The sequence below is a fragment of the Pagrus major genome, chromosome 4 (genome assembly GCF_040436345.1).
Source record: "Pagrus major chromosome 4, Pma_NU_1.0".
In the NCBI taxonomy this organism is placed as follows: domain Eukaryota; kingdom Metazoa; phylum Chordata; class Actinopteri; order Spariformes; family Sparidae; genus Pagrus; species Pagrus major.
The window spans coordinates 11,877,043-11,900,641 of NC_133218.1; the positions used below are offsets into that span (position 1 = coordinate 11,877,043).

A 23,599-nucleotide genomic window follows, 5' to 3' on the forward strand; every position below is an offset into this window, starting at 1 on the left:
TCCTCTTGAATGCTGCAAGCAGGCAGTCAACATCTGCTAGAAGATGCTGTGTTTGCCTTCATGTCCCTAATGAACTGAACAGCATTACAATGTTTTACACACACACACACACACACACACACACACCTACACACTCACACCATACAAATACATCTTTGCACACTGATCCACTCTCATTTGTTAGCTCAGGGCTTCTGAAAAACTGCAAGAGATTGCATTCTCCCCTGATCTGCTGAAGCGACCATGGTGCCGACTCTGCAGCAGCTCCCTCACTGAGGAGCAGTAAATAAACCAGAGGGATCAGGGTCAGGGCACACCTTTGGGGAGGGTTGGTGCAAGGCTTTCTTTTGGTTAGGGATAGGGTTAATTTGGGTTACTCGCAGATGAAAACGACTCCGGACCCAAAGAAAACCAATTCCGGATGGTGCCTGAAGTAGTAATCCCAGATTTAAATTTTCATAACAGCAACACAGTATGACTTCTAATCTCCAGCCTTTCCACTTGTGATTGCCTGGCCAGTTTTAGCACATGTAGATACAGTAACAGCATCCCCGAAACATGTATTTGTGTATAGTTCAGAAATGCAGAAACTCGATACACATTTGTATTCTCTAAAAAATATATTTTCTTCTGTGTCTTTCTGTTAAATTAAATTCTCTAGATGTACAGTATGTTGATATAAATACTTTTTTCTCAGCACAGTTTTACACAGGTATGTAGTAGAATCACATGGTACACGACTGATGTTTTGTTGTTCTATTTTACATTTTTCTAAATTTTTATCTTGTCAAAAGAGTCCTTGAAGAAGGTTGAATTACTTTTTAAAACAGGTGAAATACACCTTCACACCATGTCGATAGATTTTTTTTCTTTACCTTCAAGATTTCATGGCACTGGTTTTGATGACTACATGAGACAGGGATTTTCTTGCTTGCCACATTTTGAGTCAAAAGTCTGTTTTATGAAGGTTACCTTTATTCATTTACTCATGCCACCCACTATTTTCTTTGACTCCCTCCCTGTCTCTCTCCATCTTTAAATCTCCTCCTCTTCACTTCTCATTTCTCAGGTGCGTGTTGTCATTGTCGATGAAAACGACTGCGTTCCAGAGTTCCTCCAGTCCATTTACAGCAAGGATGGTGTACCAGAGACTGTGACTACAGCAACCTCCCTGCTACAAGGTGAGACATGGGGGAAAATCTCAAAAGCTCCCCATCATGGTCAACCTCCCATTAGTCTGTCCTGGACAACATCACTGAGTGCACTTCTTTATTTCTGCCTTCAGGCAACATAAAATGACCCATGACTCAAAGCAAAATAAAAGTGGCTGAGCTTTTTAACATTCATGTGTTTTGACTGGTCAGGAGCCTGAGTAGGTACTTGTCAGCACTGGCAGCCGTGAAGTCACGGGCACTTCCATCAGTGTAGCTGCTCTAGACTCTTCTTTTCTGTAACAATCCAATTTCCACACAGGGCTCTCTAAAGTTTTCATCCTGTGTGAGGAAATGGTAATGGTAACCGTGGTGGGTATAACTTATCACAATTTGATCTGTCACAGTGAGACTTAACACTGAGAAACCCAGTCTTTTTAGGTTCTGACAGACTGCCAACAAAGCATTTCACACTTCTCCTTCCCTCTACACTCTGCTTAAAGATTACTCTGGTAGCCACATTCGTTTTAAAATAAATGTTATATCTTAATGAGTTTAATTATTGATCAGAAGTGCATGACAAATAAAACAAAATATTCCCACTTTAAAAGCAGCTCAACATCATTCTGTTTACAGCTCACAACAAAGTGTTTAAAATGAAATAAACAGGTTTACTTACTGTAGGCTAAAATGAAACCACCAACAGAGATGTAAATGAGTATTGACAAGAACAAAATGCAGGCAAATGTAACACCACATGAAGTACGTAAATTATTAATGACTGCAGTTATGACACCTCAGTGGAAGTGCTCATTAGCTTCAGCTGCAGGCAGAAAACTTTTAGGTTGGATTCACATTACAAAGCTTGGTTGTTTACATACTTGTGCTACAACCAATCATCCTCACTGCTACCATTATCACCATTAGTCAAAAAGGCTTTGTAGTAAAGGAGATGAGGTACATGCATATATTTTACAAAGACTTACAGTGTCACACTAAATAATAGAACAGCTGTGACCTGTAAAACACAGTGTATCCTGAGAAAATAGTCATATTGTCTTTACAGTTGTAAAGTGGCCCTAACAACTCTGAAACTCAGAGCTCACACGTGTCCTTAACGACTCTGTAAGGACACTCCCACACAGAGTTTAAAAGCCTGCAAACTCCCCTCCAGTCAGTTAGAACTGAAGCTCCCTCTGGATGAGAGGTGAAATGTCTTCAAGAAACTGAAACAAGTCCAGTTGCCTACGATACAGCACTTACAAACAGTTATTTGTACAGTTGATCTTGGGACCTGTAACTGCTTTGAAGTGGCTTCAAGTGACTTTCCTGACTTGTTCCAATCAGTGATGTACTCTTTCAGATCAATGCTGAGCTCCTTACACTTTCCCACTGTAGTTTTTGTGGCTGAGTCTAATGGGTGTATCAAACAAGCCCTATTAAAATGGTACCCAGTTAAGTCATCAGCCGTTATCAATTATAGTCAATCAGAAGAAGTTAAGAGGCCATGCTAAAACTTACACAACTTTCTATAATCACCAAAGTTGATTGTTCAAGTTACTGTATGTATATTTTTGACCCAGTAGATTTGGTCACATTTTCAGAAGACCTATAATAAATTCATTATTGAACCAAACTTCATGGATACTTTTGTGACAAGGTAGTATGTGCTCCACTCATTCCATCACAGAAAAGTGAGAGCTGTAGGAATCATTGGAACTGAAGACTGCCATGATATACATGATATTTACAAGTGTATGTAAACTTCTGAGCATGACTTAATGTCATGAAATATAGTTTAGGACTCTATCAAGTAGGCCAACCCTTAGTGATTACCTAGCAACAGAGACAATTTCTAGTCCCTGATGAGTCAGCCTTGAGCTGAATGCTTTTACGTTATGAATGCTTAGCTAGCTCAATCTTGTTATAACTAAGATATCTGCTGGAAAAAAAAAAAAAAAAAAAATCTTTCCACCGACAAATTTATCTACTACAACTGCAGAGTTCAAATGTATTTTCAGTCTAGTAGCACTGTGGGCCCTGCTCTCCAATTTGCTGCACACAAGGAAGGCATGCACCAGCATTAACAGGGCAGTCTAACAGACTGCAAACAGGACTATAGATTATAAATATTAAGAAATTTGATCGAATAAAGAAATAAGGCAAACCCATTTAATCGGATCAATCACTTTTATTAGTATGTTGTATAGCTTTGCAAATGCAGTTTTCCAGTTCCAAAATTGTTTTTATTATAGTTCATAAATTCTGTAATGAATGCTACTTTAACAGCTGATAGAAATAGCAGGTCATAGTCTATATAGGCCCACTGTGATTTCCGATTTTTTTTCATTAATTAAAAACATTTCAAAACCATCTCACACTAAATATATTGGCTTTCGCTCCAGATCTGGCAGTTACAATGTTGGCATGGAAATGGCGGAGTAATATTTTTAGTGGGTGTGAGTAAGGTGTGTTGTCATGCTGATTTGAACAAGATCTAAATGGTGAGGTGACCAATCAGTTTGCTCAGTCAGAACTATTTGTTGTATAAATTGTCACAATGGAACACTATAACTAACAATGAAAGTGCCTGTAAATGCTTGTGAGTGAGTGAGTGAGTGAGTGAGTGAGTGAGTGAATAAGGGAGGAAGTAAATGAGTGAATAACGGAGTAGTGTAGGAGGCACAGCAGGCGCCATCAACTGCTGCCAACACCAGGTGCACCATGGGAGGCGAGAAGTTTCACCCTGCTGTGCTGCTGCTGTGTGTGTGCCCACCCATGTGCATGTACGTCTTTGCACGTCAGTGTTGGCAGAGGGTCGTCTGTACTTTTGTGACTAATGTTGGTTTAAACAAAGACAAAACAAAAAAGAAAACGGATGCCATGTAAAAATCCATGAGGAGTTCCTAATATTAAAAATTTAAAATATTTTTTTTTTTCAATAACAGGCTATCTGTTTATTGTATCTGAAACAGCAGTGTATATGAATCCCACTCTTTTCCAGGGTTTCCAATATTCAAATTTGAACACAGGCTTTTAAACTTAATGAGGTGGAAAATGCCTCACACAAGGTGTGCCTTTGCCAAAATCACGTCTGTTTTCTTCCCAATTACATTTTCAATATATATTTTTTTCAATTCTTAACTGCATGTTACAATGAATACAGCTGATTCTAGTTCCAGTTCTGTGTGCAGCTGTAACCAAACTGACCAACATTCTGAAATAAAGTCATGATTTTTCCACTTACTTGATTAAACGGGTTAAAAGGCACAGTATTAAATTAAATGAGCAGGGAGAAATAGGCATTCGGCATCGTTTTGCTAAATCATGTGCTAGTAATCCTATAATCAGTTCCATCGTGAGAGTGGACAAATGTGTACTTTGCCATGTTGGGAAAAAAACTGTACCAAGCAAGCCAATTATCTTGCTTTCCGTAGAGATCTGAGGCTCCAACAGTTTCCATCTTCAGTACAAAATCATTATATGCCAGAAAGACATGTGAGATGCAGCCAGAAATGTACTGAGCCCCATGTAGTGATGCCAGCACAACAATGCTGATTCAAGATACTGATAAATACATGCTCAAATGGTGCTCTGAAGAGTACAAATCTGTACTTAGTAAATTAGATATTGACTCATATGTGACACGTGTTTGGCCACCGCATGAGATTGAACTCAGGCTGGACAATAGTACTGCAGTTCCTTTTCTACCCTTCGGCATTGGATGGGAGGTTATTTATCATTTTACAGCAGCAAAAAAGCTGCATTTCAGCTGCAGTTCAGAAAAATGTCAGTCCTTGTAACTGAGACTGTAATGCTGGGTAAACACACACAAATTCACTTTGGCAAACTTGCAAGGCTGACATAAATCTAAATAACATAATTTACAAACACCAAAGTGAGTAACATAGAGAAGTGGGGCCAATTCCAGACAAAAATTGCCATTTCCACACCTGATTTGATGCAGTTTTTGGTTGTGTATTCCCTGCTAAATAGAAGGCAACACGACATGCTACATATAGAGAAACTGTTTTCAGCTGTTAACCAATGCTTAAGGCCATTCAATGATGAAACATTAATTGTGTTTAACACTGTTTACAGTGCATTATTTTTATGCCGTGCATTTACCTGAACAAAACAGGCAAGTGCACCAGCACCAAAACCAGGTTACAGCTTGTGAAAGCGTTCTCACATTTTGATTTTTCACCTCAATAATACTGTAAAGCTGAATTTCATTAGTGTTCCTGTTGTTGATAATGGGATGCTCCTATCTGTTGCAGTTCAACTTTGTGGTTTAGGTCATTAGGCATTAGACGGTGTGTTTTGCAAAAAATGTTCGTTTGTTTTTTAAATGTAGTTGATTTTAGTTTAGTTTGATGGTCCACAAGCATTTTCTTTAATACCACAAAACTTTAAAATCAATTAATAGATTAATTAATTAATATATTCCAAATAAAATTGGACTCGTACTGAAATAAATCATGTGAAGGAACACTTACAGTCTATGAATCTTCTCTTGAAATGAGATATTGTATTTGGTATAGGGTTTGTTAGTTGAAGTAAACATTAGTGTTTGTGCCTGTATTCATGTGCATGACTTTTTTGTGTTTGTTTTTGTGTGTGTATGGGCACATGAGCCAAATGCAAGGTAAGGTGAATTGGAGAATTGAGAGTTTGATGTTGAAATGACTTGTTAGCGGAAAATATGCTTATTCAAATCCCTGGTGGTCTTTTCTGTTTTAGCAAGGCAATCAATTTGTGGCCAAGCGAGTTCTGGCTCCATGGATTCCCAATGTGTGATGTAGAAACGAAAATGTTGCAAAATGACATACCTCTGAATGCATGCTGTGCAAATAATACTAAGTCCCATTGTGTTAGAGAATTTAACATTTAAGTCAGCATTACTTCCCTTTCAGATTTCACTCTGGTCACATAAGAAGTGGATATCCTGTGCTCAAGTTAATTTGCTCAAATGCAAGCAACCAAACTCGGCTCTAATCTTAATAAGAGAACAGATTGCACTTTCTTATTTGATTCAGCTGCTATTTTCTCTGTCACGCTGACTAAAATCAGTCTGCTTTATTGGCATACAACTACAATTGTTGCAAGTAATTACTGATGGGTCACTTTAGGAAAAACAAAAGTGGGACAGAGAAGGAAACAGTAAAAAATTGAACATAGTTAGGTAGCATTGCATTGGTATCACCCATGAGCAATCTAAACATGCTTTCATAGCCGCTTCGTTCAGTTTGAATATACCACCAGAGTGCATTGCATAAATCACACACAGGGTATTAGGGAAAGAGGAGAATGTATGTTGCTCAATTTTTGTCTTTGTCTAGTCCCTCTAACCTTTTTATCCCCTTTCCCCTATCTCTGTTCTCATCTCTAGTGTCAGCCAATGACTGCGACTCAGAGGAGAATGCAGAGTTGACCTATTACACCCTGAGTCCAGACTTCACCATTTCCCCTCATGGGACCATTTTCCCTTCGGGGCCTCTGGACTACGAGAGGCCCAATCACCTGTATGAGTTTGTAGTGATGGCAATTGACAAGGGGGAGGTCCCTCGCACTGGCACAACTACAGTGCGAATTCGAATGGCTAACGTCAATGATGAGGCACCCGAGTTCTCTCAACATATGTAAGTAAGAGTCAAGCTTCCAAACTCCTGATTGTCAAACAATTGTTGAGAGAAAAAACACAATTGAAAGAGGTTTTAAGAGGTTTTAGTTTTAACTGCTACAAGTACCCTTACTCTGCGTTGGATTCTGCTGTGCTTGAAGTGAGAAGGTCATTCTGGTGAGCTGACCACATGATAGCACCATGTTATGTGGGAGTACCTCAGCTGTTAGCAGCATTGCCCATAACTCTCTGAACTGGAAAGCATTGTTGTAGACAAACAATCTGGGTCAGAAAATCTAGGTTAAGTTCTTTGGTGTGCCAGGATGATTCAACTAGGTTAGTCTGCATACATTTGCATATTTACCATTCCCACTTCTTAGCTGCTACATACAGTTGGGTTTTCAGATGTAGTCTGAGGAAATGGGTGCCCATATAATTACCTCTGAGGTTATGCTTTAACCTGTGTCTGTTTGTTTGTCAGTTGGTTGGTTGAAATTTGGATGGAGAATGGGTATCAACCCAGAATAGACAGCAATACCTTTTAGTGTGGTGCTGGATAAAGGGACGGATCCAGGACATTTTGTCACTTTCTTTAACATTGCAAGATTGACCTTATTGTGCACTGTGATTCTGCACTTTGGAAGCTAAAGCATGAATGGTGAAGAAAAGACTGAATAGAATAAACTGAAGACTTGGTCCCACTGACTGATGGTCAGAGATTATTTACATATATAATTAATGGGTAAAGCGTTTACAAAAAACAAAGCTATTTCAGAGATGAGAGAGAGAGAGAGTGAGAGTGTGTGTGTATGCGTGTGCCTGTGTGTGTGTGTGTCCTCTCTTGTCAGGTCAGCTCCTTACAGCTGCTTCCCAATTCAACATCGCAGCTGCCGTTACCCACAATTCCAGTGCTTTTTCCCCCCAGTGCTGCTGTGGTGCCTGCATCTTTTAATTGGTTGATTTTCTGGCAGAGAGCTGGGCAGATTGGTGAGGCAGGGTCAATCAGCCGTGCCCACCAGCACCCTCAGGAGGCCCAGAGCCCGCACTCTGTGTGTGTGTTTGTGTCTGTGTATGCATGTGTGTTTTTTTCAGTAATTGAGAAGGTCCCGGCAAAGTGGGGTGTTGGTATGGACAGAGTGATGTAGTTATAAAGTGCATTCATGCATCAAGCATCTAATATGCATGCGTTTATGTTGTTTATAGCGAGAGGGGATTATAGTGTGTGTGCGTGTGTGTGTGTTGGGTTGTATTGATTTACTGTCAGCGACAGCAGAATAATCAGTCGTTTTTTCTTTTGTAGCCCTCAACCCTGTACTACAGCCAGCCACAAAAACAGTACTGGACAATCTATGATGTATCATTCAGACACACACAGCGCTCCAGAGTCATCCATGCCAGCACGTGTGCATGCTTGCGCAAATGCATTCATATGCACGGAAACACACATACACACACACACACACACACACACACACACACAAGAGCAGAAATAAGCATACACATCTGTTATATCTTTGAGAAAACAGATATAGCAGTGACAGTTTGGGAAAGTAGAAATTACAAAGATAAAACTCTTTACTTTACTTTACTTTCCTGTAGGTATACTGTGTTTGTGGGAGAAACTGTGCACGTGTGTGTGTTGAGTCAATGTATTTGATAGACAGAGGGGAAGAAAGAGAGAGATGGAGAGAGAGGGGTCATTAAATATGTCATTATCCAGGCAGAAAATCTGGCCTATTTGTATCAATTCTTTGAGTTGGAAACATACAATAATGAGAATCCAGGTGTGTTTGCCAGTTCAGATTAAATGTAGGCTGCAAGTCTAAAAATGATCATGAATGTGTTATTTTAAGTAAAAGTCCTTGCTACTTTAGAAACTGGCCATGATGTTAATGTTTGTATTAAAGGGAGAAAAGAGGTATTTGTTTTTTGTTTCCATGAGATGGTTTCCATGAGTTCTACACTCAAACTCTCAGATCTACCTCTTCACTGCATGGCTCTCGCCTCCTGGTAAATGGCCGAATAGCCACCTTTCATCTAAGTGCTGTCGCTTTGCCATCAGGAGCCTATTACTGTACCTACCATGACCTGCCTGTTGCCACAGAAACCACCCTGGGAGGCTTCGTTCACTCTTCCTGCATGTGTGTCTATACCAGGGTCCCGTGGTTCTTTGAAAAATCTTAAAAATCATTAAATTTAAGTTTTGATATTCAAGGTCTTTAAAGGTCTGGGGCAGAATGAATGAGCGTGTCTATTTTGTTTTCTTTCTATTATTCTATTTTGTTTATTTGTTCAGTTTTTAAGTTTTATTTTACCAGTATTTCATATCCTTCAATGATAATTCTGGCAAGTCCCACACCTACGTTAAAGGCTGCAGTACGCCTTGTGTGGCTGTGATCCGCACTTTACTTGGAGGAAGAATGTGTTTCTCCAGCTTCTGATTTGAAGTCTGCAGCAGGGAAAGGGAAAAAAGAGTGCACGACGTTGTGAAATGCAGGCCGAGCCATGGGTATATGCAAATTCAGTGAGGAGTGGATGGAGGACGACAAATATCGTGGCTGGCTGAAACCATCAGGTGATTCATGTGAGGCGCGATGTGAACTTTGTCACAAAACATTAAAACTTGGGACAATGGGCTGTAAAGCATTGGATTCTCACATGAAATCGGAAAAGCACCAGTGGTATGCTAGCACCTGAAAAACTACCATGCCCATTGAGTCTTTAACTGTTGCTGCATGTACTAGAGATGATTTGTCTACGCCGAGTGTGTTCGCTCTGGCAAAGCCTACAGGCCCCGCTATGACGAGTCACCAGACAGCATTCAGCACCTTTTCTCCGACAGCCACGTTGAAGGCAGAAGTGCTGTGGGTTTTGCATACTGTAAGTCGACACCACTCATACACTACAAAAGTGCAAAAACATTCAGCTGTGGAATAGACAAGACAACTTACCTTGTTCAGTATGGACTCGCTCCTTACATAAAAAAGGAGCTCATCATTATTGATTAATCAATTGTTCTTATTTATGTTGTTCCTTGATTAATCAGGAAATGTAATCAACCAGTTGATGCAGCTCTAATTATAGCTTGAAAGGTTGTGGAGACTGGAACATCAGGTCTTTACAATGCCCTCTTATTTCAGGCAGAAGTACACAAAAGCAGTACCCTCATCAGTTGACTGAACCAAAGTGTTGACAGATGTAGGCCTTTGTATTTCAAAAAAGGAAAATAAGAAATAAACTTTTATATTTTAAACGGCCTTTATAGCCCTTTGAATATAGATTTCTAAAAGACAAGTGGAAAATCTAGCTGCATTTGGCGCTTGGCAGGTTTTAATTTGCATCCACAGGAGCAAAGGAATGTATTAAAGGATAAATCTTGGGATTTTATGAATCGATGTTGGATTATTCAAATGAAGATCAATTTGAATCGGAAATGTCAAACATAAAGACCTTACTTGAAAAAGAAACCTAAAGGTTAGATTTATGCTATGTTAGTATTTTCAAAAAGTACATTTAAAATTGAGAAAATGGTTCTATAATGAGGACAAAATGGATGAAATTGTCAAATGTAATCTCAGGTAAGCAAGGTCAATACAGACTAGAACAGAGCTGCCAATTTGTTGTTGTTACCCTTAACTGTAATATAGTAGCATTTGGTACCAGTAGCTACGTTAACATGGACCCAATATTCCACTAATAATCAGAATAATAGCACAGTCAGAATCACATGCCTCATGTTACCACCTCAGTCAGAAAAGGCTGACCAGATCTGAATTAGGGTTGCTGCGGTGTTGAAGTTTTCCCACGGACTAATAAGCTTGTACAACACCTGTAATACCCAGTACACTGGCATTTTATAAGACAAGATGCTCACTGTCTTTAGAGTGCTGTGTTAACTTACTAATGCAAGTCGAACATTGTTTACTACTGCAGCTTCACATTAAAAAGCATTTAACTGGGGAAACAATGCATTTCCTGTGACTCGCCTTTCATTTTTCTGATTTTGGATTGTCAATTGTTTCACAGACCTTTTAGGCTGGATTCACATCAAATCAGGCAGTGTAGCGAAAATTAAGGTCTTCCCATTAATTTTAATGAGGGTAGTCCGTTTTGGCTGCGGCGGTGCTGGCCGCAGGGGGCTCGAAAAGAAAAGCAGCCAGCTGCGGCGGAAAAGTTGAGAGAGACTCAACTTTTGGAGAAACACAGCCCGACGTCACGTTGCGTTGGTAGTTCACATAAGCATGAATGACTGAAACTATAGTGGATTGTGACCTAGTGTGTCGTGTATTCACTCAGTTTGGCATTTTGTACCAGTTAAAACACATCCATGGATGCCGACTATCACTATAGGACCAGCATGTTTAACATACTGTGGAAGAGGCATGACCGGAGATCAGAGGAAGAGTAGACGTGTTGGGGGTTCCTACCACGTCACACACGGACCACGGAGTGAGACTCCCACACCGCTGCACAAGCCTGTGGTGTTTGATTTGATCTGAATGTACCCTTACTGCTCTTACTCTGTGTGACAATATTGGGGGGTGGGAGACCTGTTAGGATGGCCATTACCTATTAAGTAAGAACAAAAAGTTACACTGTAATGCTAACGATGTGTTTGGGCTCTCTCACCTCCCAAGATAAGTAGGGGATGTTTGAACACACTGTTTAAACTGAGTCAATATGGATTGGGCATTAATACATGTAAAGTTTGATGTATTACATAACTGTCTGTGGAAAAATAAGTTATTAGCAAGCATGTTAGATAGATTGTCATAACAAGCTTGAGGTAGCTAAGCATTTTTGTGTTTATATGTGCAGTATTTATTCAGTTTGGGAAATCTCAGGATCTCTGGACCATTCAAGGTGGACTCAACAGGGACTAGATATTGTCTTTAGCGTCACAAAAAGTAGCCCTAATATGCTTCCTACATTTGTGGAAATATGGAAAAAAATGGCAAATGTTTTCAGTTTTGTTTTTTTGCGTAGGATGACTCCTGTGATCCGAACTTCTCCAATAACTTTTAATAAGTGTTGAAAAGTCCAAAAGTCACAAATATATTGAAAAAGATTGATGTAATCATTTCCAAAATTCACATATTTTTACCTTCAATCCAGGACAGGCCAGAACAAGTCACAGTAGGGACTCATCACGGGTTGGCCAGGGCCCTGTCACAGAGGAACAGAACATTTGAGGGGGCTGCATCTGTATAAGTGCACAGGGTGTTGCGATGTCGTTTGGTGCATGTTGGTTTTGATCGGCTACACAATTACCAAGCTTCCTACAAGCGTGGCTTTTTGGTCGACTTTATAAAACTTACTGCTGATGAAGAAAGCAGATAATGTTGCTGGTAGAGAGAAAACGGAAAGGTAAGGCAAGCCAGTGTGCATGCATTAATAATAATAATAATAATAATAATAATAGTAATAGTAATACATTTAATTTATATAGCGCCTTTCAGGGAACCCAAGGATGCTTAACAAAGTGGAACATACAAAACAAAGAATAGATGGATAAACAAAAATACATATAAGATAAAGAACTAGAAAAGTTGATTGTTGGGGCTGGACCTAGAGCTGATAGGCCTAATTAAAGAGATAGGTTTTTAAGTCTTTTTTGAAGTTCTCCAGAGAAGTCTGTTTGCGGATTTCAGCTGGGAGAGTGTTCCAGAGAGTGGGGGCTGTCACACAGAAGGCTCTGTCGCTGAGGGTTTGCAGTTTGGTGTGAGGGATGGAGAGCTGGTGTGTGCCTGATGAGCGCAGCTTCCGAGAGTGGGTATAGGGGTGGAGGAGGTCAGACAGGTATTGGGGGGCAAGGGAATGGAGAGATTTATAGGTCAGGAGGACAATTTTGTAAGTGATGCGTGATTTGACTGGGAGACAGTGAAGGCGGATGAGAGTGGGGGTGATGTGTTGCCAGGGCTTGGTGCAGGTGAGGACCCTGGCAGCGGAGTTCTGCACATACTGGAGCCTGTCCAGGGTTTTGGAAGAGAGCCCAGACAGGACTCCATTACAGTAGTCCAGGCGGGAGGTGATGAAGGCATGGATGAGGGTCTCTGCCACAGGTTCGGAGAGGGAGGGCCGGAGTCTGGATATGTTTTTAAGGTGATTAAAAAGCTGATTTGGTGATGGATTTTATGTGTGCTTGAAAGGATAGCGTGGAATCGAGGATGACACCCAGGTTGAGGACTTCTGTGGATGGGGAGATAGAGCAGCCGTCCACGTCCAGGAGAAGATCTCCAGCGCCTTGGAGGCCACAACCATGAGCTCTGTTTTATTGGTGTTTAGTTTGAGTTGATTTGGACAATTAATTAAGGTTTAATTGACAATTTGATTAAGGACAATTAAAGCAAAACCATTTAGGCAAACTGTTAAAGCTGTTCTGAAGAAAGTTGATTTTTGAGTGTCATTCTTGGGTTGTACTGGCCACCGCATCTTCATGCGGAGCCTTTGCCATAGCAAACAAACACTTAGTAAATGGAAATAAAGTTTTAGCTGAAATTCAGGAGCAGGACCACACCTCAATCACTCCCCTTCTTCTGTCTTTCTCTCTCTCCATCTCTGTCTTTGTTACAGGGGGGTCTGCTGCTGATCCCTAACAAAGCTTTCCACACACCACAGACGCTCAACACTTCATCAACATCACATTCGTACTCATATTCCACCTCAATAAACTATCATGTACATCTCATTGATGGTATAGTCCTCCTCATGAAATGCTTAATCTGATCTTTTTTCTATGGTTGGAATTCATATACTCTTTCTCATGTTTGCCTCACATTGGGGTAACATTAGATTATGTTGCTTCCGGGAGGGACAAACTTGGCGGTGGCAAAACAGAACTAGTCTGTGCCTGATACAACTTTCTTGTAAGAGATCTTTTAAGGACATTTAAGGATTGTTGAATGCCTTGTGTTATAAAGGCTCGAAACGAGTTGTTCAAACTAGTGTTTAAAAGATGAACAAAGCTGAAATACACTGATTCAGAAATGAAAAAAATGTTCCCAGGACACGATGTGGGTCCATTGTGAAAATTCTATTAACAGACTGAATGAATGAAGGAATTAATTTTTATTTATTTATTTTTTTTTGTAAACCACTTTGTACATGTCAAAAAAGTTATATTCTGATAAAAAGATTTGGGCTATGTACACACACACACACACACACACCTTATCGGATCACTTTATTCAGCATCCATCCAATATATAATCAGAATGATTTTGAACAGACACACCCACACAGGGTTTAAAGCCTGCAACCCCCCTCCAGTTAGTTAGAACTGACGAAGCCTCTTGGATGAGAGGTGAAACGTCTTAAAAAAACTGACACAAGTCCAGTTGCCTACGATACAGCATTTTAGAATTACCATGACCTGGATCAACATTGTCCATGAAACCTTGGTCAGTGTTACATAAGCTCATGTATACTTGATTTGTCGATCATGAATGGGCTTTATCCAATGTAACTTGTACTTCAACATAGCTGACTCATATTTATCATTGGAAGTAACATCAGGTTAGCTGTAGGTAAAAACAATTAGTTAGCTGAATGCACTCACTTACATTAGAGTCGATACAAACACTGTTTAATCAATCTCCCACTTGTATGCTGTTGTATTTTTGGTTCTGGAAAGACTCTCCAGACTCTTTGTATACAGAGTGTTACTAGACTACTGCCCCATGCACACAGCTCCTGCATGTGGAGATATCCAAAGCTTGCTATGATTACAAGCTACTATTGTACAATTGCTGTTTGTGGGAGGGCTTTAGCTGTCGATGGTTCAAGTTTTTGAATTCAATACACATACAATACAGTGTCAGATGTTAAAGTAGATGACAATATAATGTCTCAGGGAAGGCAAAGGGAGTCAGATGACAAAAAAATGTGTGTGCGCGCGCATGCCTATGTTTGTGTGTGGTGATTGATGTTTTTCCTTAATATGATGTGATTCTGATGACCAAAGTCACTGATAAATAATCCCTGTTTATCACTTTTTTTAAGTTTAATGTTTTTGCCATGATATGAAGAGATGGCAGAGAAGAGCCAACAATATATCACCTGCTCAGGCATCATCTGTTATTGTTCTGGGAGACGTTGTCCTCCAAGTCAGATTTATCTTCAACACACCTTTATTTCTCATTCCCTCTTTTGATTCACTACGTGAAGTTAATAAGAAAACTAAAACAGTCTCCATCAAGAAAGAATAGATGTTCACAGATGTTCACAGCAGGTTGCCAGTAATAAAGTGTTCCCACTCTTTTCATAACGGAGACATTTAAGTTGCAGGTTTTTTTTTGTCATTTAGCTAAAATTATATACTCTTCACTAAAGTTCACATATTAAATCTTTTTCTCTTTAATCTATTCCCATAATGCTATCTTGGTGAGCAGGAAGAGCTAAATATAGCACTTCATAAAGTATATATTTTATTTATTCTCTTGCACATTTTAATTTCCACTTCTAGTTTGTGGTCTAGTTTAGGGTTTTCAACGTCAATTTCATATGTTGAGAATGTTACATTTGTGCTGTGCCTCACATCTTATTTTATTTATTATTTTCTTAAAGCAGCAGGAACGACTAAATGTAACAGTTTACTTCAAAAAGTATTCTATTTACCACTTTTATATGCAGTATAGGAATAATGCTGCTGAAATAAAACTCAAAAAGACTAACTGACATGCGATGTGCATTGTTATTGGAAATATGATTTGGAGTGTATGATTTAACTTTCTCCCATGGTCTTGTGTTAAAAAAGCAAGATGAACAAGATGAGCTGCTCGGCTCTGTGTGAACAACCAACGGCAGAGAATTGGCGAACCTCCGCTGCGGCGATAATGTGGCGACTCTGTGTGGTTTAAAATGCAATATCTGGCAGTGTACTTAACCACTCGACTATCGTAACATTCCTACGTTGTTGTGAGTATTTATATTATATAGCATATATCCGCTAATATTAAATTGAAAGAAATCTAAACTACGATAACTCTTTTTAGGATTACTTAAGATTAATTATACATAAATATGCTGGCGTCTTAAATAGGTGACGATTCAAATAGCTGGCTAATATGGTAAATTGGTGTATTTTGAGAGAAGCAGTTTTACAAACAGACCATATGCCCGCCCCTACGGAGCGCTCAAAAAAAGTGCGAAGGAACGCACCCAAGGCGGCATCCGTCATTTGATTGGTCCACACTGTAGCTGTCTCCCTATTGGCTGGTGAAACACAATATTTTGAGCGCAGGGAGGGAGAGCCTTGAGTCTGAGCAGACTCCTCAACCGGAGAGGAGGTGCTCGTTCTGAGTGCGTGCACATTAGATCTGAGCGAGCACAGGACATATTTGAATGCGAGCGAAATTTTTGTATGCAAGCACACATTTTGAAAGAAAGCAGCAAACATCTCAGTGCGAGCACAAAATGTGAGCATGAGGAGAATAAATCTGAGCACGAGAAGGAGCTGTGTCACTGAAAAGGAATGAAATCATGCTCTCAAACTGAAAATCTACGCTCTTGAATAAACATAGGATAATTCTTCCATAGAGTACTGATTCAACAAGCAAATGGAAACATTCCATTAGTCCAAATTAATAGGGAATCAGGAAGAAGGCATCATAAATAATAAACAAGACGATCAGTGATCAGCTGGATCAGCTGACACACACACACACACACAAACACACACACACACACACACACACACACACACCATTAGCACCTCTCTTTTCTCAATTCTATATCTATGCCTTATCTGGATAAACTAAATGAACTCAATAATTAAATTCAGTAATTGATTTTCACAACTGACAACAGGCACAGGCCTAAGGGACACATTTATTTTTCTCTCCAGATCAACAAATGAAAACAAGCTAAAACAAAAGTAAAACAGAAAGGTTGAAAAGTAATTAGTGTGTGGTGGTGTATGTCTGAGGCGGTTTTCAAATGATTGCAGCATTGATCCAGCCAAATTAGAGTTGTGGTAGAGCCAAAGTGTGACTTTCAAAAGGCATCTAACGGTCCCCCTGCTCTCTCTCTCTTTTTTCTCTCTCTCTTTCTCTCTCTCTTTCTCTCTCTCTTTCTGTGTCTCTCTGTCTCTCTCTCTCTCTCAGACACTCCTCACATAGGCACTCCTTCATACAGTATATGCCTTCGAGCATCTGCTCGAAAGCATTAGAGAGAGGTATTTGTTGAAGTTAGCTTGATGTGTCATGTAGGATTAACCTTAAAATGCCTTCTGAACAATTTTCCATGGCAGGGGACCATTATCTACTTGGTGTGTACTTCATGCTTGGCTTAATATTTTATTCTGCTTTTATGCCATGCAGGACACAGAGTTTGTCAGTTTGTCTTCATTGGCAAGTCATTGTCATGCACAACTACCGATTTTCATTGTCAACATTGGCATAATTAGTCTTCCACACTACCTGCTACTATTATCTTTTTATTTTTACTTACTTTTATTTTATTTTTGTGAATACTTCCACTATATTGCGTATGGCTATGAAGTCAGTTCCCTTATAGGCATGAACAATCTGTATGATCACATGTTTTGGCGGGCACATGGAGTCTCTAGGTCAAGAGCTGATGACAATATTTATGTCACATGGATCCCTGTGGTAACGCAATTTTGGTTAAAACAGTGTCAGTATTCTCTCAAAGAAAAAGTATGCACAAGAAAGATGAATTAATTGCCGTATATTAGGACTGCAACTAACAATCATTTCTGACAAAACAATCTCACCATAAGGTCCTTATAGCAGCTTTTCTGGAGCTTTTTTATCATTATGAATAAATCATATTTATAATTTCTGAGGAAGAAAGCGTGATGCGGACAAAGACTTGTAAAACAAATACTAAAGGGAAGTTGTGGTGAGATTGTTTTTGTTAAATGGCATCTGCAGGGTCCCATGAATTTGATGTTTTTACATGAGGTTCCTCTTCAGGAACATCCATGACATGAACTGGGAGGGCCTAGTTGAGTTGGTATGGAATGACCCATTGTCAATTACCTCTTGATTCCTAATCACAATTTCCCAAGATTGTGCCCTCAGATCTCTTGTTTTCTCCAACCAACAGTCTAAAACTAGAGCTAGAAAAAGGTCTTTTTGTTAACTAAACTGCTTGATTAACTAAAATGGATTGACTTGATTTTTAACAAAATTTTACATCATTACCATAGATGGTGTAAAATGTAAACTTGATCCTCCTTGCAGATGAATATAGGCCAACATCAGTTGTTGTTGCAATTTTATATTGCTTGTAATCGAAAGCCTAATTGTAAGCCAACTGAATCTATAATGATAACTGTCTGGGTCTCTAATGCATAAGTAGAGTTAATTCGGGTAGACAGGACAAAGGAGGCTCAGTGGCCTGTGTGGAAGAGTCATGCATGAATTCAACTGCACAGACAGCATCTGTAATTTTGCCATCAAATTGCCGGCAGAAATGCAGTGTGAGGCTTTAGTTCTTTCTGGCTTTCAGGTGAGATAAATACAAGCAATTATCTAATGATCTTTCAAATAGCTTCCTTAGACTACAAGTGGAAGCCATTTGATCATTGTGCCCTATGTACTCTGAGAGAAACTACATAATAAAGAAACATGGCACAGCATCTCCCCTTGCCTGACTTGCGTATTGATCTGCAGGGAGGTGTGCGGCTTGCAGAGTCTGAGCTGAAATTACTCAACACCCCGCAAACACAGCAAACGGGTGGCACATCACTGATCTTCCCAGGCAGAACTAGTCTAGCAGTTGTTGAGGCAGAAAGACGGCAGTGACAGAACATGATCACAGTGTTCAACTCCTAATTAGAGTACCTTGTTTTCAGTGAAAAATGAATAGGCATCGTCACTAGGATGGAGTGACAGACGGATATATGTTTGTCAGGCTGTCAGAGTAACTAGACCTGCATTTGAATGTGCACGCACATGTGGGCAGGCAATGAGTCATTGATAAATGACAGCAGACGGAGTACATCATTTGGTCTCAGCTTTAACTCAATATGCCACCTATAGACAGAGACAATAGTAGTTGTTCTGTCTGTTTTTCAATCTGTCAGGCTAAAGCTTTGGCCTAAAGTGAAACATGGCTACAATTACAGGTGTCTCTCCTTTCAGAGGACGCCATTGCCGCTGTGCTACCGTGTACCACGTTATAGACAGAATGCCAGCTGACTGCTTCTTCTCTTAATAGTTCTTGCATAGTTTGGAGCTGTGCTTTGGGTCATTATCCTGTTGTAGCAAGTGATGGCATGTATGGCATGGTGTTGCAAAATTAAGTGTATATGTCCTCCTGTATCATGATCCCTTTTTCTCTGTCCAAAATCCCATTTTACCAGCACCAGTGTTCCCCCAGACCATCACATTTCCTCCACTATGTGTGACGGATGGTCCTCCAGCATCATTTGTTTAGCATCTGAAAAATCTCAAACTTCCATCCGTCCAAAACACTTTTCTTTCAATCTTCCTCTGTCCATGGTTAATGTTCTTTTGTCATCTTAATCTCTCCCTTTTATTGGCCAGTCTCAGACATGGCTCTTTCTTTGCTACTCTGCCCAAAAGGCATTTAAGTTGAGACCGGTGTTTTGTGGGTACCACTTCATGAAACTGCCAGTTGAGGACCTGTGAGGCGTTGTTCCTCAAACTATAGACTCTGATGTACTTGTCCTCAAGCACAGTTGTGCACTGGGGCCTCCCACTTGTCCTTTTTATTCTGGTTAGAGCCAGTTATTGCTGTTCTGTGAATGGGGTAGTACACACTGTTAAATTAAATTATCTTTTCCCAATAAGCCTTTAGAACACATGTTGCTGAAAATGGGCCTCTGTTTGCCTCAAATCAGCCATTTCCAGCCTTAACAGTCATTTACCACATTAGCAAATTCTAGACTGTATTTCTAATCAATTTAATGTTATTTTAATCGGAAAAAAAACAAAAAATGGGTTTGCTTCAAAGATGAAAAAACGTTTTTCTTGGAATGTCATACAAAGGTGGCGGTTAATAATACAACATGGGCCACATTAGAATTAGATAAGCAAGCAAGCAAAACCCTAGTGAAGCTATTGCTCAGCAGACTGAACAAGAGCTGGACTAGTTACCAGATGTCTGCCTGTAGAAATATCACAAAATGTTGTGCTTTGATTGCCAAAGCTTTGATTTTTGATCATTTAGGCTGTTAGACCCCCTGTAGTACAATTTATCCAGAAACTGCCACCCTAATTTTTTTCTTTTCTTGCAACTGTTTATCAAGTCAGTCCTATTCATAGTTGTTTTCACTTCAAATTCAAAGATCCACCAAATTAAGAAATTACACTAATGAGGTTATGTTGTATAGTGAGGTAAAAGTACTGGTATATTTGGTTCGTCTGTAAATGGGTTTACTTGTGACACACTTTTCATTCATATCAATCAATATTTTCTAATGTGGGCATTTCAGCTTGTTTCAATATGAGCATCTTTGTTCTACTCCTGATCGAAAATGAGTTAGATAGGATTGATTTGGAAGATTGATAAAACTTTGTCTCATTCTCACCTGTACAGCCATGTGTCAGTTCTCATCTCCTCTCCAAGAAATATAGGTCAGTTGTTGATTGTGTGTTTTTTATGTGTTTTAACAGATATCGGACTTTTGTCTCAGAGGACGCGGGCCCCAACACACTTGTTGCCACGGTGCTGGCGAAGGACCCTGATGGGGATGGGATCACGTATAGGATCACGACAGGAAACGAGGAGGGCAACTTTGTCATTGACAGCCAAAAAGGTTAGACATGTCTTTTTTTCTTTTTTATTAATTTGTCCCTTTCTCTTCTTTCTTGTCTGTCCATGGAAGTTCTCATTCTTAGTTACTTATCTTCATTCCCATTTCCACCACATTGCATGTATGGCACTAACAGATATCTCCATGTCAACCACAATGGGTCAGCATGGTGAGAGAGGGCCTGATCAATGCCTCTTCCAACTAGAAAGTTTCTCCTCAGAGCCAGATGAACAGGCCCCCTCCTGCAGGGGTGGGAGCTGCTCTAGAGTAGGTGAAGCAGAAGAAGCAAGGATGAAGGAAGAAGAAAAACAAGATAAACAAGCAAATCAAAACAAAATAACACCAGAATAGAGAAACAAATGGATTAAAGAAACAATGATTAGATTAACAATAAAAAAAAAGAATAAATGAAATGGCCTGATCTGACTTTCTCTCTCTCTCTCTTCCTCCTATATCCTCACACACACAATTCATATAAACACATTTACCCCGGCATGTGAAGTAAGCATGTAATTTCTAAATGTATCTATATTTTTGTGATTATTTTGCCAGATATTGTGATTGCAATAGTATTATTATAATATTATATTTGGGTCTTTACCAAACAAACATGCTGTCTTACATCTGGAGAAAAATATTTGTGGGCCAGAGCATCTCTGCAGCACAATAATACTTCATTATAGTGCTGTTGTGTCACACATTTAATCTTCATCAAAAAATGCAGCTTCTTGCGATTTGGATATTACACTTGGCAAAATTGCAATTTTGGTAATATTTGATTAATTGTGCAGCCAAAGTTGGGAATTAATTGAGCCTCTCTGTATTTCTATCCTTTCCGCTGTTGTTGTTTCTCTCTTGCCTTCTCATGTCTCATATGTGTCTTTCTGTTCATCACTTGCCTTGCACTTTTAATAAACAACCCCCCCAAAAATGAGTAAAAAATAGTAGTGCTTTATGAATTATTGTTAACTTAAAATCTTGGAACTTCAGGCTGCTCAGGGGCCTGTTGTTGTTTGCTTTTCCTCATGTAGATTAAGAACAAACCCTAAAATATCCACAAAGATTGTACTTTACCAACAGTTATTTTCACCCTGCTTTGCTGTCTGCCCTCCCTGCTATATTTAGGTACACTGTATAATGTAAAAGCTCCGCAGTTCATAAAGTGTGCCTCAGAGGTTCCTGACAAGTACAGTCTTTCCTCTGTAATTGTTTTGTAGCAGTGGTGGCAGAGGGTAAATTTTGGTATTTGTTCGGTCCATCCCTGTTGTTGTCAGTATTGGTTGTGGTGCTATTGGTAATTGAAGCACTATTGTTTATATTTAGTTATCCAATCAATAAAAGGCTACTTCCATGCACTGGGCTTGATGTTTGGGTTTTTTTTCTTTGTTTTGCTATCAAAATTATATTTAATTCCCATTTCAACTTTGGTGGTAATGTTGTTACTGTAGTTGTCCACCACACCTGAATGAATGTAGAGAAAAAACCGCAATGTGCTTCACATAGTGTGTATAGTATAGTTTGGTATCCGTCACTGTGTCCACTATGCTGTGGCTGAGGAGGCTTCATCAGATTTCTTTTCATTGCCAGAAGCATTGTCACGGATATTTAAATCCTGACAGGTCATGTCATGGAGATGGTAGAGTAATCAGCCAAAATGTGAGAAGTGTTTCCACAGTGTCTTTGTAACAGAATATCTGAAGTTAACACATCTCAGGTTTCTCTGAGGCAGAAGCAGAGGCTAGAAGCAATGTGAAATAGGAAACTGTGTTAATGATGTGTGTGTGTGTGTGTGTGTGTGTGTGTGTGTGCGTGTGTCTGTGTGTGTTAAGTTGGGGGATGGTGGGAATTTCATCGTGGTTCGACCCTTTTGTAAATTGCAACCACCTCTGAATCTGCATATCGTATTAAAGGGTAATACGATGACTTTTGCAAATTCAATTACTCAAAACTTCAAGGCACAATTCCCTCTGTTCACCAGCAGTGACATTCACTGTCAGCCACATAGTGGTGGTCATTTTATCGAGTGGGGAGGAGACGTGTAGCTTATAACTCGATTCAGTCGGCTGTCAGATGATGAACATAGGCTTGCTTTCCATTTATTTTTGTTTGCCTGTAATTTGCATTTAGTCACATTCTCTGTCATTGCTCAGTAAAGATTAACTTTTAATTGCAAGTTTGCTTTCTTATACCAACCAGCTTTGTATTAGAAGTTAAATGTGTCTGTCTGGATGCGCAACATCTTTTTATTTTCCTGCCAAGTAGAATTTATTACTCTATGTTCATTCTGATCTGCAATTTGGATGTTGGTGTCATCTGTTGACATTAATGGTATTTAGTTTACATTGATTAATTTAGCCATTCATCTGATAATCCGTAGGATCACCATGATGGGTTATTATGAAAGGAATAAAACATCCTGTTGTCAGATAATACTGAGTAGTGGCTGCAACTAATGATTATTTTCACTGTTAATATATGGATATTTGCACAAAGCTTGGTAACAAATGTAATGTGGCTTGATACCGGTCGTATGCCAGGAGGTTCAACAATTACTGCTTGGTGAGTAAGGGATAATGGATGACGTGGAGGCCTGAACCGTCCGATGCGCAGTGGTGCCTCTGCAACGTCCATTAATTGCTGATTATGGCCCCCACGAAGGGCATTATCCCATTATACCATGGTCACTTGCCAAAGAAAAAACATTGAGACAATTTGTGTATATTTTCGCGTGCTTTGCGATCAAAATATAACGTTTTTCTCAAGCAGTAACTCAGTTTCCCTGGCAACACCGGGGAGGATCACTTGATATAGTCAGCTCAGAGGAACAGTCTGTAGTGGGGAGAAAACGTACACAAAGTCAGCATACCCAGCTTTTTAAAATCAAACAGGGTTACTCACCTATTTATGAGTTATCCATTACTTGTTATGGACAGTTTAGCCAGCGGACACTTAGGTTACCAATTTTATAATATACTTCATCCCTGAGTGTAGGCTTCTTGTTGCAGCTTATATGTTAAAAGCACCACCCTGTGGTGTTCGAGGATGACCCAGTGAGGGACTAAACTTTGTGTTTTGAAA

The 23,599-nt window shown here is 39.6% G+C and overlaps 1 protein-coding gene across 1 annotated transcript in view; it reads left to right on the top strand.

Annotated features, from left to right (window-relative positions):
* LOC140995186 (neural-cadherin) overlaps nucleotides 1–23,599 on the top strand; it is a 327,710-nt gene that overhangs the window by 109,503 nt on the left and 194,608 nt on the right. The window contains exons 5-7 of the mRNA XM_073465143.1: nucleotides 1,070–1,181; nucleotides 6,544–6,793; nucleotides 20,382–20,524. Coding sequence (XP_073321244.1) covers nucleotides 1,070–1,181; nucleotides 6,544–6,793; nucleotides 20,382–20,524 — 505 coding nt within the window. The remainder of the gene's footprint in view (nucleotides 1–1,069; nucleotides 1,182–6,543; nucleotides 6,794–20,381; nucleotides 20,525–23,599) is intronic.